Below are 19,688 nucleotides of genomic sequence, written 5' to 3'. Positions count from 1 at the left end.
ATTTTCTTATATATTGTCAATGAAGTGTGGGTCTCTAAAGCCCTGCTTAGTACTATCGATAAGATGTATTATTATGGAATGTTTTCATCTCTTACTGCTTATTCAATGTTTGAGGGTACCTCTATCGTCAGCAGTTCTAACATGGTATTAAACAAAAGTTTCTGTTGACTTTTCTGCTCTTCTCTAGAGTATTGTTTCACCAGCTGCATTATTTTATGAAAATATTGTTTAGCTTTGGCTATAGTTAGTTTTCCAAATCTAGGCAAAAAAAACACCCTGTCATCTTCAATTTAACCTTACTCATAACACTAATACAACTGTCTTTTTATCAGACTATTTGATGTTAAAAATGCATTCTTTCATGGTAGAACTTGCATTAACAGTTCTTTTTGATGTGTTTAATTACTCTGACCTCACTTTAAATTCAGCCTTATTTTTTGTTTGTTTGTTTTCCCATCTTTAGGCTTGTGTAGAAAAGGGAGGCTTTGATAACTATTTATTACCAAGTACCTTAATTTAGAATTAAGGGTACTATGGAGAGATTTTTTAAAAAAAATAACTAAAAGATGCACTTGATAAGAATGATGTGTTTTAGAACACTGAATTCAGTTAAAGAAAAGCATCACTTAATTCAGGTCAACTAAACATTTATTGAGTACCTTTTGTATCCTCCTGAATGCTAAGGGCAAAGAGATGCAAAGGTGTGTCTGACATGAACTCTATCCATTCTAGTTGGGAAAAGGCAGACTATATGAATGAAAATCTTTTATGAAAAGTAATAATAGCACATTTTACCAGTAGTGAAAGAAAAGCAAATATTCAAGAATAGTCTTAAACTAAATCACCTGTTTTTGAGTTTAGTAACTTCTTCCAGTATATTCAGTAAGTTGACTTGCCAAGTACACAGAATGACACCCTTAATCTGTGCTTCATATAAATTCTTTGCTTTTTGTTTTTTAACTGATCGTTTTGGTTCTCAGTTGTTCATGGAAGGATTTTAGGGAACCTTTAAATAAAAATATTCAACTCAAAAATAAAATTAGTCTTTGTTTTTAGACATGTTGTTTTATATGAGGAGATCAAAAGTAAACACTTGTTTTTCTTCATCTGAAAGTTAGTGTTCTTACTGTATATCTAAAATTATTTTCTATGTACCCAGTATGTCTGGATTTGGAATGAACAGGAATCAGGCATTTGGAATGAATAACTCCTTATCAAGTAACATTTTTAATGGAACAGGTAAGCTTATTCTGGAGCTAGTACCCTATAAAAATATGATAGATCTTGAAATATAAAGCAGTTCAACGTACTAGTCTTAAAATAATTAAAGGAATTTTTGTGTTTAAATGATAGAACTTAATTTAGGGGAGAATTTGACAGGAAATAGGATTTAATTCAGTCAGTAGTTAAAAGATGGTTAAATATATTTTTTCACTTGGCATGGTATAGCAGTGTTATAACCTCAGATTTGTTTCCTTAACACCTGGAGAAAGCATGAACGTTAACTTAGTCTATATTTGTGCCTCAGAATCTTTTTGCTTCAAGAGCTTTTCTTATCCTCAGTCCTTTCACTGTGGTCTGAACTAGGTTGAGCGTTGTGGCATTCTGGCTATAGAGACCCAGATTGAACAAACCTTTAAAACTATATGGAGCACTTACAATTTTTTCTTAATAGTTTTAATAATACTAATTTTTGCATTTAACTCATAAATTTTTAATCTGGTTTTATGTGTAAAATTCAAAATTTATGTACATAGAAAGCCAATTCTGATTTTGACAGTAACGAATTTTTGCAGTCTATTGGTTTCTTTTATCAGCTGGCTTTAGACAGAAGAGAACGGGAGGCTTTGTTACTATTCTGCTTCAGGTTTTATCTTCTTCCACACTTGCCTCCAGACCCTTTCCTGAGAAAGCAAATGAAGGATGTTGTTATAGTCAGAGGAGCAAAAACGAGTATGATTGTGAGAGAGAAATACAGTAAAGGAAGTGGAAGGTGAAAGAATGATTAGTGAAACGGGGTGTATGTGGAAGCATGAGATTAGCAATTGAAATGATAGTTCTGGCTATTGGCTTTTAATTTTTCAACATTATTGTATGTTTACTAGCAGCCTGGATTGACCAAGTGACACTTAAGAATTTCAGTTTTTTGCATTTAAAAAAGTTTTGTGTTCTGATATGAAGTACCATATTCCGTTGTTTCTCAAAAGCACGTTTTTTTCATATTTAAATATCTCTGAAATTAGGATGCAGATCATAATTTAATTAGAGAAGTTTCTTTCCCTCATAAATGAACCGTAAAGTGACAGTGTGTCTCACAGTGCCATCTTATTTTCTGAAATATGGTTTATACACTTCCGTAAATTTTACAGTTATTTTTTGAAGTCATTTTTAACTAAGTATATTTTATACTAGGAAAGTTGTTTCCAAGTCTTACACCCTAAAAATAAAAATTTGTGAGTTAATACTATTTTTAGTGATTTTTAAATAATATATGCCAATTTTAAACTCCATTTTAGAGGACCTGAAGAAGTGTATTAAAAGTTAATGCTTACTATAAGTTTATAGTTAGAATTCATAACCAAGTAATTCAAGAGAGATTACTTTTTAAAGTACTGTATAAGCTATTGTTATGTATTGTTGCCTTTTTATATAATGCCTGTTTAGAATTCAGAATTCATAAGCTGCAGTTTCTTTAAAAGCAATGGGTTTGAATTATTTTATCTTTTACCCTTCATAATTTTAAATTGTCACCTGACTTGGAATGTAACTGTTTTCTATGAACAGAGTAATCTTGAGCTGTTTCTCTCTGAGATCCTTCTAGTTATGAAAATTAGAGAAAAATTAAAGTGAAAGAGGGGGCAGATAAATTGAAACTGGTTAAACACACTAGATGAGACAAAGTAAAACTATAGTGCATACTAACAGTAAGATAGAAAATAAATTCTTCAAAAATTAAGAATATAAGATTGTTAGAATATTAGAATAATTAATACATTGAGAAGAGATCAAAGTAATGATTAAAATAGGCAAAGTAGAAATGTTGGATTAAATTTTAGTTTTTAAAAGGAAAGAAACTGATATTTTAAAATTCAAAATAAACAGATATTTTATTTATTCAATTTATTGAGCGCCTACTGTGTAATAGGTAATATAAACTTCTGGGCTTTGTGTCATATTCTCATACAATTCACTCACCAGACATGAGAGCTCTACATGTATCCTATGTTCTCCACCCTACTTATACTCTCAACTGCAAAACACACATACTCACATACTTGCATGTATATACATTTGTATATGGAATAGGCCAAATAGACCAAAAATATCCTTAGGGATTCTGTTCCCATTGCTTGTGCCTCAAATATGATTCAGACCATTTGCAGGAGGCACTGTCATTATCACACCAGTGTTATAAATGAAGCCCCAAGCATTCCAGATACAACCTCTGTTTTTGAATACAGTGAAAAGAACAATTTTATCACAACAGCCTCCCCTCTTACTAATCAGCAACTTATAACTTGAATACCATCTTTCACAGGGGAAATAATGTACCACCTTACTCCTTATTATCTGTCTTAAGTCTCTAGGATTTGGGTTTGTTACTGTGTAGTAGGTACATACTGCTTTGCTGAGTTGTTCATAAATTCTTTCACATGAAGTCAATCCACAAATATTCATTGTACATTTACATATACCAAGTACAGTGCTGTACGTTGTTTAGGAAGAAGACACTGCCATTTCAAATTTTATTATAGTTAGTAATAATCTCTTTAAAATGTTTGTAGAGCAGTAACTAGTTTGTTTCTTCTTATTTAGATGGAAGTGAAAATGTGACAGGATTGGACCTTTCAGATTTTCCAGCATTAGCAGACCGAAACAGAAGGGAAGGAAGTGGTAACCCAACTCCATTAATAAACCCCTTGGCTGGAAGAGCTCCTTATGGTAATTAATTAAGCTTTTTATGGATGGCTAGTGAAAATTTTCTGTTACACACGCACACGTGTATATTTGCATGCATGTGTGTGTACACACATGTATTTATGTATTTTCTAATCAGAGTAATGTAGTTTTGTCAGAGTCGATAAATGCAAAGTGCTTTTTTTCCCCAGAATACCATGATAGCAGAGTTAAATGGGAAAAATTTGTATAGAAACCCCAAAAGGAAGTCTTCATTGGTATTCAGAAGTTATTTTTTTCTGGCATTTCTGCCTTAGTACACCTTAATAATCTATGGTTTGCCTTTGTTCAGTTCATGACACTTTTTTTTTAAAGAATACATTCTCACATTCCTAGTAATTAATAATGACTAACCATACACTGATGATTTTTTCTAAGCCAGTTTCTCAACCTCCACACTACTGATATATGAATAGATAGTTTCTTGTAAATGAGAGACTGTCCTGTGCATTGCAGAATGTTTATCAGCATTCCTGCCCTTTGCCTACTCAATGCCCAGTAGCACCCCCACCCCTACTCCCACCCTTTGTGCACGCCCCCCCTCCCCGCCCCTTCCCCCTGCCCCTGGCCATTGTGACAACCGCAGATGTTGACACATGTCTCATGGGAACAAAAAATCGCCTCCTGTTGAGAACTGCTTATGGGTCATGTATATATAGTTTATGTAGACTCTTGGTCACCACTCATACCCTTTTTCACTATCTTTAATAAATGAGAGATTTGGCTAGACATGGGAATTATGTAACAGCAATATTTTTTTGTATCCTTTGCACATAATTGTTTCCTTTTGGTAGAATGTGATAAAGACTAATAGTAAAAACTTAAAGGGATCATTTCATCAGTTCTGAGATACCTGTTTTTCCCATTTGCAACCAACGTGGGTTTATGTTACTTTCAGAATATGAATACAAATAATATCTGAAGAAGGGAAAACTTTATTATTCACTTTCAAATGTTTCCTAATTAGCCTTCCTCCGCACCAAAAAAGCAAAAATGATCTGCCCTGGAAGTTGAGTACCTAGCTACTTGATTCTCAGTTCAGACTCTAATGTTTTTAACCTTTCCTCATAGGTCCATTTTTTCATCCCTTTAATCATTCCCGTTGCTCTCCTTGGACCATCTCTAGTTTCTCCATATCGTTCTTGAATTGTGGAGCCCCAAACTGGATATTGTTCTCCAATAAGGGCCTGACTAATGCCAAGTATAGTGGGAGGATTACTTCCCAGTTCTTGCATGTTTTACATCTATTACATGGAGTCCAAGAAAATCTGAAATAATATGGAGTTGTTTTATAATTGATTGCAATTTGCTCACTCTGTAAGTCACTTTCAAGTAGAATACTGACATTTTCTTTAAAATTTATTCTGTTCATTTGCTATTTGACAATTAACTGATATTTATAGTAACTAGTCAAATATTTAAAGCAAGCTTTTAAACAAAAAGTTTTAATAATTGTTACCAGTATCAGATTATGTTTTTTCAGCATCTGTGTGTGACATTAGATTAGAATTATGGGATTACCACTTATTTCCCTTGTATTATTTTATATATTTCAGTTATTAATCAATTGTATAAGAATTTATTCATTGTTATCCAGAATACTAATTTTTTGAAGTGTGTTTTCATAGCATAATAAAAAACAATTCCTTTTGGTATATTATCATGAGGAAAGTTAACTTTTTATAATTTGTAGCAAAATTTCGTAAATATCAATTGCAGTTCTCTGGATTATTTTCATTATATAGTTGGAATGGTAACAAAACCAGCAAATGAGCAATCCCAGGACTTCTCAATACACAATGAAGATTTTCCAGCATTACCTGGTTCCAGTTATAAAGATCCAACATCAAGTAACGATGACAGTAAATCTGTAAGTAATAATAGTAGTAATCTGAGAATTAACCTATGTGAGTTACATAGTTTTTTCCCTTCAGATTTCTCTTATATTAATAGTTTTATAGTCTATATTAAGGACATATTAAATACTATTAGAAAATTATTTAATTTGAATATCTGTAGTAATATAACTTCTGAAAACTGTGGAAAACCTTTGTAACTTAGAAGATAGCCTATTTTTCTCCTATTTCATATAGGTTTGCAAATTTCTGTTGAACTTCTCAGAGTTAATGTAGACTTTTATTATAGTCCCTGTCAGCTGGATCCCATGAAGTTTGATATTATAGCCTTCTAAGGAGCTGTGTTTTTCTTGAGTAAGTTTTCTCCTTGAAGAATCTTTATACACATTTTTATTCCTGTGTTGATTCAACCAACTCAGCTTCCTGTTTCTGACTTAACGATTGTGTTTATTTCTTCCACATTTCAATGAAAATAGTGCTTTTTTTGTGTGTGTGTGATGGAAGGTGTATATTGTTAAAATAATTGATAGAGAAGATTATTGGGTAAGAATTAAAATAGATATGAATTTTAAAGATTCATATTTTCTGATTTACCTTGGAGGTTTTTTGGTGCTGTTTTAGGTAATATGCTGTGTTTAGTTTGTCTTCTAAATAAAGGTATTGAGAAATATAACTTCAAGTGTATCCTGTAACAAACAGTTCTAAGATAGAGAGATGGATTTTTTGGTCTGTGACTGAAGATCTGAGATAAATAAGAATATTTTCCATATATTTCTTGTCCTTTAAATACTCAAAGGTATATAATACAGGGTTTATTTGTATACCATGGAACAATTGTGGAGACAAAAAATTTCATGTAGAACTTGAAAAATAGGCAGTAACTTACTGTCAACTTAAATATAATAAAAATGAGTAAAAAAGTATTACTATATGAACTTGAAATTTTTACACTTAACAGATTTTAACATCACATTTAAATTTTTTTTTTCATGTTAGAATTTGAATACATCTGGCAAGACAACTTCAAATACAGATGGACCCAAATTCCCTGGAGATAAAAGTTCAACGACACAAAATAATAACCAGCAGAAAAAAGGGATCCAGGTGTTACCTGATGGTGAGACTCTATAGAGTATATCAAAGATATTATAAAATTTATTTATTTATTTCCTTTTTCCTAAAAGATAGAAACGACTATGTTTTTCTTATCCAGGTCGGGTTACTAACATTCCCCAAGGGATGGTGACGGACCAATTTGGAATGATTGGCCTGTTAACATTTATCAGGGCAGCAGAGACAGACCCAGGAATGGTACATCTTGCATTAGGAAGTGACTTAACAACATTAGGCCTCAATCTGAACTCTCCCGAGTAAGATTTTTTCCTTTCTTCTATATTTGTGTATAATACCTCCCTACAGTTTTTAATGTATGTGTTCGAATTGTATCATCTTCTACCACTCATAGTTGCTGGTATCTGCTGACTCTGGGCCATCCCCTCTTAGGTTAGTTGCTGGATCACTCTCACTTTATAGTAATATTCCTCTTATAATTTGGCAGTTTCTATATACACATATATAGTAGAAGGCAATGGCACCCCACTCCAGTACTCTTGCCTGGAAAATCCCATGGACAGAGGAGCCTGGTAGGCTGCAGTCCATGGGGTCACTAAGAGTCGGACACGACTGAGCGACTTCACTTTCACTTTTCATTCACTTTCATGCATTGGAGAAGGAAATGGCAACCCACTCCAGTGTTCTTGCCTGGAGAATCCCAGGGACGGGGGAGCCTGGTGGGCTGCCGTCTGTGGGGTCGCACAGAGTCAGACACAACTGACGCAACTTAGCAGCATCAGCAGCAGTCTTTCCTAAACCCTGAAATCCCAGCTTTTTGAATTTCTCTCCTCCAGAAATTTTACCCTTTATGATACCTCAGCTGCTCACTTCTAGTCATCCCTTTGACTTTGTCATTTTTGGTAACCTCAGTTTGTCTGTAAGATTGTCTGTGCTGCCATGCCACTTGATGTTTTTCATTTCTCAGTTGTTTTTGTCTGTCTCCCTCCCAATCCACCATCCTCAAACAGAAAGTAAGTTTCATGTTATTGATGATCTTTGTTATGCTTGCTAATGTATAAGCATCTAGTGCCAGGTATATAATAATAGATACTTTGTAAATGTTTGCTGAATTTGAACTTTGGTTTGTCATAATTACTTTTTTTCTGGCTATAAAAATGGGAAAGTAATTTTACTTGAAGACATAGTGTTAATGAGTTTAAAGCATTCTGAGTGGAAGTAGTAGCATATACAAATGTGCACACAATGGAAGTATATTCTTCAACCTTGTTTCAGTTTCCTGCTGTGTAAATCATAGTCAAACCAAGGAAAGAAACTGAAAGTTTGAGGTTGCACATCTTAATGTATTAAGTCATTGTTTTTCCTGATTTCCTAAAATAAAATTAGAAATCTCTTTTTCTACTTTGGACTTCAGAATGATTTTTTTTCCCCTTATTCAGAAATCTCTACCCCAAATTTGCATCACCCTGGGCATCTTCACCTTGTCGACCTCAAGACATAGGTAGGATAATCTAATTTTGTTTAGACTTTTAAAAAATGTATTTGTAACTGAGAATCAGTTAATAAGGCTTTTTTCATTTTATTATCCAGACTTCCATGTTCCATCTGAGTACTTAACGAACATTCACATTAGGGATAAGGTGAGTGTAGTTTATTATTCTACTCAGTCAGCATGAATTTATCTGTTTTTAGGTGCTGTTTTTCAATTCTGACAGCATAGTTTTTTGAAATAATTAGCAGTGGTCTTGGGTATGTTTTTGTATATCCATTTTGTTATATGTAACAATTTAATTTCTGTTTTTGTTTATAATCTTGTGTTTTGATGAGGTCTGGGTTAGATTTTTTAAATATTTTAAAAACAATGTTAGGACCAGTAAAATCTTTTTTATAGTTGTTAATAACAGAGTATAACCATAACCACAGTTGATGGGAACAAAGTAACATGGAAAATTTGAAAATTTCATCCTGATATTTTCATTTTATATATGTATCAATAAGAAAGATTTTTCTTTATGAATACTACAGGTACAATGTTTTAATGAAAAAAATACATTTTAAAGCTATTATCTTTGACTTTTTGGCTCATTTTCTATTTTTAATTACCTAAATTTCTAGTTATAGATAACTATTAAGAGTTTACAGCTTTAATTTTTTTTATTGTTATTCTAAGGAAGAAAACACTTCTGCTTTAGGGGACTAGATTTTGGTCATGTGAAAGTTTATTTAAAATTATACATTTGTGTTATGTGTGTAAGTATGTGTAATATAAATGTGTATAAATGGGGTCCTGCATCTGTACCACACAGTTTGTGTAGTCAAATGGATGTTGACGTTGTGGATAGGCAAGTAAAGGGAAACATGTATTTATCAATATGTCTTTTAATACTTGACTGGATGGAAGACAAGAAGTATGAGATAGAGCTAGTTTTTTCTGTTTATGGATTATGTGATTTGCTGCCACTTTGACAGCAGCACTCATTTATTGCTCCAATTACCTGAGCGTTCCAGAACCTTTTCTTGTAACAACTTAAGAAATAATGCCTTAGGATAATTTGTCACATTGAAGACTGTTGCTTGAATGGGGATAATATGAAAGGAGAGAAAAATGACATTCAAAGAATGTGTAACAATAACTAAATAAACATTTAAATACAAGTGTAGATAAAGACATAAAAAATATTTATTTTTAATGTGAAAATTTGAGACTATTGAACTTGTGTTTGATAGTTTGTTAGGCAGTTGTTTCTCCTCTGTGGAGTGACATATAGAGTAGCCATCTTTTAGTCGTCCGTTTAAACAAAATAAAGAACGTATCCCATTATGATTTTTATACTTATCTGTGTTTTGCTAAAAGTACATATCCATTTTGTGAATCACTCTCAGTTGTAAATTCAGTTAATATTTAAGGCTTGTATGTATCAGGCATTCTACAAAGTGCATTCACATTATCACTTAATTTCAGTTATATTTTTAGTAATTCTTGTTGGTATCATTGACCAGGTTTTATAATTGAAAGGTCAGAGACATTACAGAACTTGGATATGTTCATATTAGTAATGAAACTAGGACTTGAATGTAAGTCCTTTATTTCTGAACACAGTGTTCCACTATTATTGCCACATTGATTATTAATAGACCCTCAAGTAAGACAGCATTAGAGCTTGCTCAGAAGTTTTATTTAGCTTTTTCCTCCTGTTAATACATAAAATAGATATATCAGAAATAATTGTTCATTGAATTTAGTTATTCAAATGATGAAACTCCCCTTTAAAATTACATAACTTACCTCTGTAATCATGTAATGGCAGTTATCTGCTGCAGAGAGGAGTTTGTTTTATCTTTACATTTTTACTTTAGCGGAATCAGTTATATGCTAGGATTTTCAAACTCATTTTACATTTCAGAATAATGTATCTTTTCCAGCTGGCTGCAATAAAACTTGGCCGATACGGAGAAGACCTTCTTTTCTATCTCTATTACATGAACGGAGGAGACGTATTACAACTTTTAGCTGCAGTAGAGCTGTATGTTCAAAGTATTTTTAAAAACTTTTGTATTACAGTAGATCTTGTTTATTCTAAAAGTTTTTTTTAATGACAATGGCTGTAGTTTTAGTCTTTGTTTTTAGAATGGAAATATTCATCAAGAAATTTGTTTTGCTTTTAGCTGTATACATAAAAAGCATTTTCAAACTTAAATAACTCTAAATTTGTAAAAGGTCAGGATCAGCTTGATTCGTGCATTTGGTAAATCTGATTTTTATAAATAAGTATAAGATATGGTTCATAACTGTGGGTCATCTTTCTCCTTGTGGAACCACTTAATGCTAATGACAGTGAATTTCATCATTTATTATATATATTGAGCATTATAGGGGCAAGGCACTGTGCATATTTCTTGTGTATTTTGAAGTATTGATAAAATGAACTCCATAGTTATTATCAGAAGCGTATTGGCCAACTTAAATAAACTACTATTAAGAAATTGGTCCATTAAATATATTGTTTTCTGAGCATTTCTGTTTTTACCTTATGCTCTAAGAATAAAAATTTTGTGTCATTTTTTTATATGTCCAGTTGGTAACACTTTGTTAGCAATAAACATTCTATTAATTGTGTTTACTCTAAAGTGAATTGTTACCAAAAACTTACGACGTAATGATTGGGAGACCTTTTTATAGAGTTCAGTATTTTATATTATTAACATTTTATTTAACATATTATTTAACATTATTAACATTTCTATAAATGGCATTGGATCAGATACTTTTAAAATGTAAAATTCACTGTGTTGGTAATAAATTGTTTTTAATTTCTCAGTTGAGAATTTGGCTTTTCCATGTTTCCCCTCATTTTTTGTAAGATAGCGTTTGTTACTTGTTCCTTTTGATTTCATCCATACATAAATAAATTCGTCAGTCATTCATTCATCCATCACTGGCAGTTCTGTCTCATATCTTATTTATGTCTAAAAATATATAAACATATATAAAATATATGTCTAAAATAACTCCTCATTGTATTGATAGGAAGGAATTTGTTTGCATGGAGGTTTGTTCTACCAGAGACATTTTCTGTGGTACATTTACCTCCTTTGGATGTTACTTCCCTGGTTTACAGGTGGTGTAAACTATCATTGATTATTATGTGAATATTAATGGATATCCTTTGGGCTGTTGAGAATTTAGGATCAATGAGATCTGAATAAAAAATAAAAGTAATACACTCATTAAGAATTTTCTAAATATTTTTAAATTTGAAGTTAGTTACAAATTTTATGTGAATTTAGTTAATTTAAATAGGCTTTACATTTAGTTTCTTACAAAATAACACAAATAGTTGAGATTTTTGTTTGTTTTCATAGATATCTCAATTTCTATTAAATATTAAGAATGAAAAAGGAATGAAGTTTTTGGAACACTGGATCTTTATTTGGTCTGCCAAAGTTTTTATCACATTGCTCGTAGAGCTTTTAAGATCTCATTTTGTTTGCATAAAAAATTTCTCCAGTTAAATAAAGATGTGTGTATTAATTAAAGAGTGTGGTTTTAGGAGAAATTTTAAAAAGTCTTTTCCTATATTTATTTTGCTAGGTTTGTATTTAATAACAATAAAAATCAGGGTAAAAAAGCATCAATATTCAAATAGTTGTTGTGTTGATTATTTTCTGAAAAGTGTTTTACAAGATGTAGAAAATGTTTGATGTGAGCTACAGGAAAAAATTAATTGTCTTTTTCTCTTAAAAATTGAAGTTTTAACCGTGATTGGAGATACCACAAAGAAGAACGAGTATGGATTACCAGGGCACCAGGCATGGAGCCAACAATGAAAACCAATACATATGAGAGGGGAACATATTACTTCTTTGACTGTCTTAACTGGAGGAAAGTAGCTAAGGTATATTTTTTTCCGTGTGCAAATGTGTAAATGTATAAATCTAGATTTTAATAAGAAGTGTTCTCTTTTATCTGTTTATATGTACCAGTACATCCATTCTAATAATGTGCCATATATTTGCTGAGTCCGTTGTCTCCACCTCCTTGGCTTGTTTTAAATTCTGGGAGTATCTGGAAGTAGTTCATTTTACCTATAGTTGAGGAAAATGATTGAACTTGGTAAGAAATTTTGTAATTTTTCACAAGCCTTGGTGACATTTGAAATATTTTTGTGTCTGCTCAGTTGTAAAATAAAGATACCCTCTTTCAATCCCGGTCATGTATTCTTATATTATTATTACTTTAAGCAAATATGAGATTTTCCCCTAAAACCAGTATATAAATAGACATAGACTTTTTGAACACTTGCACTCATTGCAGGAAATATGGTTGAGTTTTTATTTGCAGGTAAATATAAAGAAAATTGCATGCATTAATCATGATTGTTCCTTTGACTAGTATGTGAAATAAGTGGGGGGAAGAGGCCAATGGAAAATTGTTTTGGTTTGCCACTTTTCCTCACCTTTCTAACTGTCCCGCATGCAGTTTTCATCAGTGCTGTAGCATATTACACATTGGTGTTTAGTTCTTTGTGTAGGTACTTACTCTACCTGGTAGAAAATACAGTTCACAGTGTCTGATTTCATAACTTCAGGATTTCTCTGAGTATTCTTTCCACTGACAAATCTAAGGATTCACAACTAAAGAGTTAGTTTTGTTGGTTTTATTAAATTTAAACAGAAAAAACTATTTCTTTTCATTGGATAATTTTTTAGTGTTTTTTTTTAAATCAGCTTTACTAAACTGAAGAGTAAAATATTTTTTAGAGATAGTATAAGATGCTTACCAGATAATTATTACAAAATTTTACATCCCTAAAAGACTTCATATAAAACATGAAAAAAAAATTGAAAAGGTGAGTTAAGAAAAAAAAAAGACGACGACACATACAAAAGGTTAAACCTTTCCTCATTATTATTATTTTGGGGTATTTCTCTAATGGTAAATGTCATTGCTTCTCAGTCCAAGTCCAGATATCACTCTACACTGTACTGGAGTTATTTTAACAATTCTAATATGCACCTCTTGACTTTAAAAGGTAGATTCATGACCTAACCTTTTAGTTGAATACAAATAATTAATTACAAATAGTATATAGGACATTGTGTATATTAACCTGTTCTTTAATAAATATAGTGAAGTAGAAAACCATAACTCTTGTATCAGGATTTGAATTTAACTCCTGTTTATGCTGTTTATACTTTGACTTTGTACTAGTTTCCTTTCCATACCTGCTTCCTTTCCCTGGTGGCTCAGACGGTAAAGCGTCTGCCTGCAATGTGGGAGACCTGGGTTTGATGCCTGGGTCGGGAAGATCCCCTGGAGAAGGAAATGGAAATCCACTCCAATATTCTTGCCTGAAAAATCCCATGGACAGAGGAGCCTGGTAGGCTACAGTCCATGGGGATCGCAAAGAGTCAGACATGACTGAGCGACTTCTCTCTCCCTCCCTCTCTCTCTCTCTCTCTCTCTCTCTCTTTCTCTCTCTCTCTCTCTCTCTCCCTTATCTTTTAAATCAGAATGATTTTTACCTCTGATTATCATGTAGATTAATTGAGATTACGCAGGTACACATACACTGAGTGCACTGCTTGGCATACATTAGGTATTTGATACGGGAGAGTAGTTGTGGTAGTTTGTTGTTGTTGTTTTTATCAGTGTTATTATTATAGATTATTACCATAATTCCAAGATAGAGAAATTCTGATTGTTGTTAGGTCAGCAGTTTTAGCTTGCTTCAGAATTATCTGGAGGCCTTGTTTTATCATCTGGCAGATTGCTGGGCCAACCTGCTTTGTTTCTGGTTCAAGTAGGTCTATGGGTGGGACATGAGAAGTTGCTTTGCTAACAAATTCCCGAGTGATGCCAGTGATAATGCTGGTCCTTGACACCATAGTTAGAAAACCTGGTTCTATAGGAGGAGTATCTTTGGAAGGGAAAAATTCTAATAGTAAATAAGTAAAGTTTGTTCTACTCATTTGAAGCGTTTTGCTCAAGATCATAAATTATTCCAAACATATGCTAAAAGAAATAGATATTTAAATCAGTAGATGTGTAATTTTAGTTGAATTTTAATTTGAAATCTGTGAGGAAATCAATTTACGTGGAAAAAAAAAATCAGTTTTCCAGAAAGAAAAATATTCAGAAACAACTTGAACATTAATAAGTCCCCTAATTTCCCACGAAAGCAATTTCTCAGGTAAATGTCATTTTAAAGAAAATTATATATGTGTGTGTTTATGTAAAGTAATAATTTTACCCAGTTTTGTCTGATCTCTCCTGTGTAAGTTGAGCATTTGCCTTAACTTTTACCTTTAAAATGTTTAGCTGTGAAGTTGAAAAATAAAATTTGAGAAATATCATTATCAAACTATTTTTGAGAAATCTTTCTTAAAGTAATTTGTTGGCCACTTGCACTGATATTCTTCAACAAAATTATTTTCATAGTAATGAAAATAAGCAGAAATACTGGTTTCTATCAAATATTAATATGCAGCTCTCTTCTTTTGATTCTATTTTAAAAATTCATGGACTTAAAACTTTTATGTTATATTCACAGAATAAACTTTTCACAAAGGCTTCTGGTTTTTTTTTTTGTTTTTTTTTTTTTTAAGGATGTTTTCACTGTTTTTCTAGAAATTGGATTAGGGATTAAGAATCCCATAGTATATTTATTAACAGACTTCCTCAAACTATAGAAAATCCATTGATGTGCCATGTCCCAAGTCAAAGTCCCCATCTGTAAAGTGGTTGTGGTTTATTATTCACAGGTAAAGAACATGAATTTAATAGCATCAACTGATAAGAAGCCTTCTGTATGAATTAGTATTATAAATTAATAGCTTGATGTTATGGTATTATTGAAAAGTATTGACCTGATCAAGACTGTAATCATGTTTTCAGTCATACTTGTATTTCACTTCTGCAAATTACTTAATATTTTCAGAGAACTGAAGAACTATAATTTCAAGTAAAGGGATTAGATTACTTAAATCAGAAGTATACTTTCTCCCCTAAAATTTTCTGTGAGTTCTAGGATACAGCCCCATTATTTATATAAATAATTTCCTATATCTCAATAATGTATTTTCATAAAAATTTTGATACTGTAACCAAAAAAAAAAATGCAAAAAAATTTTTACACCATATTTGCTTATTCTTTTTTAGATAATCTATTTTGTTGACACACTGTGTGATCTGTCCTATGTGATTAAGTTGGAATTATTAAATATCCTGTTAATTAAAAATTTTGTTATATACAGTCTCAATGAGTAAGATTTTAAAAATAATTTTACCCACGGAGAATTTTTAGGTGAAAATAGCTTTCTCAAACTACAAAGACTTAAAGTGTCAGAATTCTTTCAGGCTGAGTTTACCTTATGGGTCCAAGACTGAGTAGGATTTTTAATGTTTAGGATCCTTTATCATATCATAACCTATTATAGATGTGATTTTTAGTGCCTAGAACTCTTTCTAATCTTTAAACCATTTAACTGTCATCTACAAATCTTTTTTTCTATTAAAGCAATTATATGATAGACCTTCAAATACCTAATCTTTGAATATTTAAAAATTGTAAGTGTTCTGTTCCTAAAACAAATGAAAATTTATGTTCATTTATTCATTAGCCATTCATTATACCCCTGCTGGGAGACTGGCAACTCAGTAGTATTCTCAGTATTCTGGGCAGTAGATAGTGATACACAAAACAGACACACTTCTTGCCCCTACAGATTATACAAAAATGTGTGTGTGGTGTGTGGTACATGTGTACATGTAAGATAAACACGTATAAAAGATATGATCAGTAAAGTTAGGGAACAAAGAAAAACTCTTGTAAGTCTTTATGTCTTTTAAGAAAAATAAAAAGACATAGAAGACAAAAAGTTTTTAAAAATGAGACCGAATTTGATCTCTTTAATTTCTGAATCTCTGATTATATAAAGTCTTTGAGATTTTAATTATCATATTTACTCCCTAGGTTTAGACTGATCTTCTAATATGATGAAGTTACTCTAGTTTAAATTCTGATAATACAGTGTAATTCACCAGTGTACAATGATGAGGACAGGACAATGGAACAAAATTTTAATTTCTGTATCTCAGATAGTGGACTATATGATTTGTCAGCTACAAGTACACTTTATACCCAATAACTACACATATTTTGGAACTAAAGTTAGCCAATTTTAATTGCTAAAGAATAATACAACAGGAAGATACTTTCTCCACTAATTTAGATACTTTGGCCAGGCAACAAATCCTTTTAAAACCTAGACAGGGTATCGAGAGAGGGAGAGGTGCCTACACAAAGCTTTAGGAAGGCTATGTTGAGTATGATGATGATGGCTGGTGTTTGCTAAAGTTTTACTGATAAGCAAATAAGCTCTGTGTCTTAGTTAACGCTAAAGTGAACTTTTTAAAAGTCATCACAGTGTGCCTTCCTTACAGTCACTGGACTGAATTTTTTCAACGTTATTTCTGGATAGAAGTGTAATTAAGTAGTTTTGGACTTGGGGCTAAAAATGTGTTACACCAGGAAAATCATGGGCTTCGGTGTCCTACAGGTCTAGATCCTGCTCCTTGATCTGCCAGTTATTGTATGACTTGGGCAGGTTACTTGTGAGCTTCATTTTCCTCCAGTGCAAATATGAAGATAATGACTACTTTTCAGTTACGAAGATGAGAACAAAATTAGTTCTGTCTCTAGTTTTGACACATACTAGGCTTCTGATACCTGCTATTTCTATGATTCTTATTGTAATATCCTAAAATTTTAAATCTTTGGTTTTAGAACTCATGACCTAGGTTTTCATTGTAATAATGAAATTTTCACTTAATTTAATAATGAAAATATCTATCATGAATTAATTTGAAATAAAACAGGTAAAATATATTAAGCCATGGTACTGACATTACTTGGCTTTCTTTAGTGTGTAGTACATATAATGGTTCATAATGTTTTAAATGGGATTAACTGAGATGGTTTGTGCTACCTGAATTCAGGTTGTAGAATTAATAATTTTAGAACCTCTGGCCTTTTGGTTTAAAAAGGTTTGTTTCTTTTTTTTAATATACAAAGTTATAGTCTTCATCACTCTTCTTGATCTTGGTGAAGTATGAAGAATTTGCTTTATCATTCTTAAATTTTAAAGCTCATGTAGTGTTTTGAAAGTTTAATTAAAATGAGCTATATATAGTTCATCTTCAGATGTGCCTGTAGCAAAAGCACTGTCAGTTTTGGGGTGGCAGTTACATCTTTTCAGGATTTGAGGATTGTGAAGTGAGAAGTCTGGAGAGGTGTGAGTTTTCCCCAGATAATGACCTTAAAATAACTTTAATGTTTGTTTTTTAAAAAACATGTCATAAGACAAATTGAGAAATCCTTTATTTCTAAACTTTTTTCATGAAAAAAAAAAAGATGTTTAACTTTTATACTTCATTGAAGGTAGCTTTACTTTAAATTATAATTTTTAATACTTTTTATTAGCAATACAGTAATTGTTTCCTTCAAACTTTTATTTTTGAGCAAAAAATGCATAAAATTTGTGTCGTAAAATAGATGCTCGTGACTAGTCTCTGACTTTTATGCAGAAAGTCTACATTTTTGTATTTATCAGATAGAAACTACAGCACATTATTTTTCTTCAAGCTATATTTTACTTGGGAAAAAAAGAGTTGGTATATCTCTACATTCACATATCTTGTAGGTATTTAATTTGTTCATATAGTAAATAAAATATATTTTGACAAAAATCTGAGATCAGAGAGAGAGGAAATCATCTAAATTTTTAAATTTGGTTTTATAGGAGTTCCATCTGGAATATGACAAATTAGAAGAACGGCCTCACCTGCCATCCACCTTCAACTACAACCCTGCTCAGCAAGCCTTCTAAAAAAAGACTTCCCTTTTCTTGGGGTATGGCTGTCTCAGCACAATACTCAACATAACTGCAGAACTGATGTGGCTCAGGCACCCTGGTTTTAATTCCTTGAGGATCTGGCAATTGGCTTACGCAAAGGGTCACCATTTGAGGTCCTGCCTTACTAATTATGTGCTGCCCAACAACTAAATTTGTAATTTGTTTTTCTCTAGTTCGAGCAGGGTCTGAATTTTTTTTCATTTATTTTCTTTTTTTTTGCCAGCAGACAAACTTGGGTCTGTAAAGACAAGCAAGTACACTGACAGAAGTTTACCATTTAGTTTCTAAAATGTAAAAAAAGAAAACCCACAAAAGACTCAACAGAATTAGACCACAAAATTTGCATTGTTCATTGTAGCACTATTGGTAATAAAATAACAAATGTTTGTGCATTTTTATGTGAAGATCCTTCTCGTATTTCATTTGGAAAGATGAGCAAGGTCTGCTTCCTTCATTTTACTTCCCCTTCTGTTTTTGAAAGGCAGTTTCGCCAAGCTTAACGCAAGAATATCTGACTGTTTAGAAGAAAGATATTGCCACAATCTCTGGATGGTTTCCAGGGTTGTGTTATTACTGAGCTTCATCTTTCCAGAATGAGCAAAACACTGTCCAGTCTTTGTTACGATTTTGTAATAAATGTGTACATTTTTTTTAAATTTTTGGACATCACATGAATAAAGGTATGTATGTACGAATGTGTATATATTATATATATGACATCTATTTTGGAAAATGTTTGCCCTGCTGTACCTCATTTTTAGGAGGTGTGCATGGATGCAATATATGAAAATGGGACATTCTGGAACTGCTGGTCAGGGGACTTTGTCGCCCTGTGCACTAAAGGGCCAGATTTTCAGCAGCCAAGGACATCCATACCCAAGTGAATGTGATGGGACTTAAAGAAGTGAACTGAGACAATTCACTCTGGCTGTTTGAACAGCAGCGTTTCATAGGAAGAGAAAAAAAAGATCAATCTTGTATTTTCTGACCACATAAAGGCTTCTTCTCTTTGTAATAAAGTAGAAAAGCTCTCCTCACTGCAGTGTTGACTTTGATTTGAAATTGTGAACTTATTTCTTCAACATGAAAAAACAGAGAAGAAAAACTTTTACAACTGAATGGTATCTCTGAACAATTTAAAATGCAGTCTTTTTTTTTTTTTGGTTTTGACAGCTCATGTAATGGAACCATATACCATATCATTTGCAGGTTAAAAATGTAGACATTCTTAGTGTTAACCAAATCTAAACAAAGAAAACTATTTTTTGAGTGAATAATAACAACATTAGAAATAAAACTGAACACTCCAGACACTCAGTCAAAACACTTTGCTTTTGTGAGAAGTGTGTAAGAAATTTAATAGACCTTTGAGATATATCTTTAAGA

General features: G+C 32.0%; 1 protein-coding gene across 19 annotated transcripts in view; it reads left to right on the top strand.

Annotated features, from left to right (window-relative positions):
* The window catches only part of CNOT2 (CCR4-NOT transcription complex subunit 2), a 126,165-nt gene extending 106,826 nt beyond the window's left edge, over positions 1-19,339 (top strand). For all 19 annotated transcript variants that reach the window (XM_042246918.1, XM_012174558.3, XM_012174547.3 and 16 more), the window contains 10 exons: positions 1,160-1,239; positions 3,817-3,942; positions 5,703-5,827; positions 6,810-6,930; positions 7,027-7,183; positions 8,324-8,385; positions 8,475-8,524; positions 10,308-10,408; positions 12,136-12,280; positions 18,189-19,339. In XM_042246918.1, the coding sequence (XP_042102852.1) occupies positions 1,160-1,239; positions 3,817-3,942; positions 5,703-5,827; positions 6,810-6,930; positions 7,027-7,183; positions 8,324-8,385; positions 8,475-8,524; positions 10,308-10,408; positions 12,136-12,280; positions 18,189-18,275 (1,054 nt within the window). In that variant the 3' untranslated portion in view covers positions 18,276-19,339. The remainder of the gene's footprint in view (positions 1-1,159; positions 1,240-3,816; positions 3,943-5,702; positions 5,828-6,809; positions 6,931-7,026; positions 7,184-8,323; positions 8,386-8,474; positions 8,525-10,307; positions 10,409-12,135; positions 12,281-18,188) is intronic.
* The last annotated feature ends 349 nt before the right edge of the window (positions 19,340-19,688 follow it).

The sequence above is a fragment of the Ovis aries genome, chromosome 3 (genome assembly GCF_016772045.2).
Source record: "Ovis aries strain OAR_USU_Benz2616 breed Rambouillet chromosome 3, ARS-UI_Ramb_v3.0, whole genome shotgun sequence".
NCBI classification, from domain to species: Eukaryota; Metazoa; Chordata; class Mammalia; order Artiodactyla; family Bovidae; genus Ovis; species Ovis aries.
Note: the sequence above shows the minus strand (reverse complement) of the source record. Positions and strands in the feature narration are given on the sequence as shown.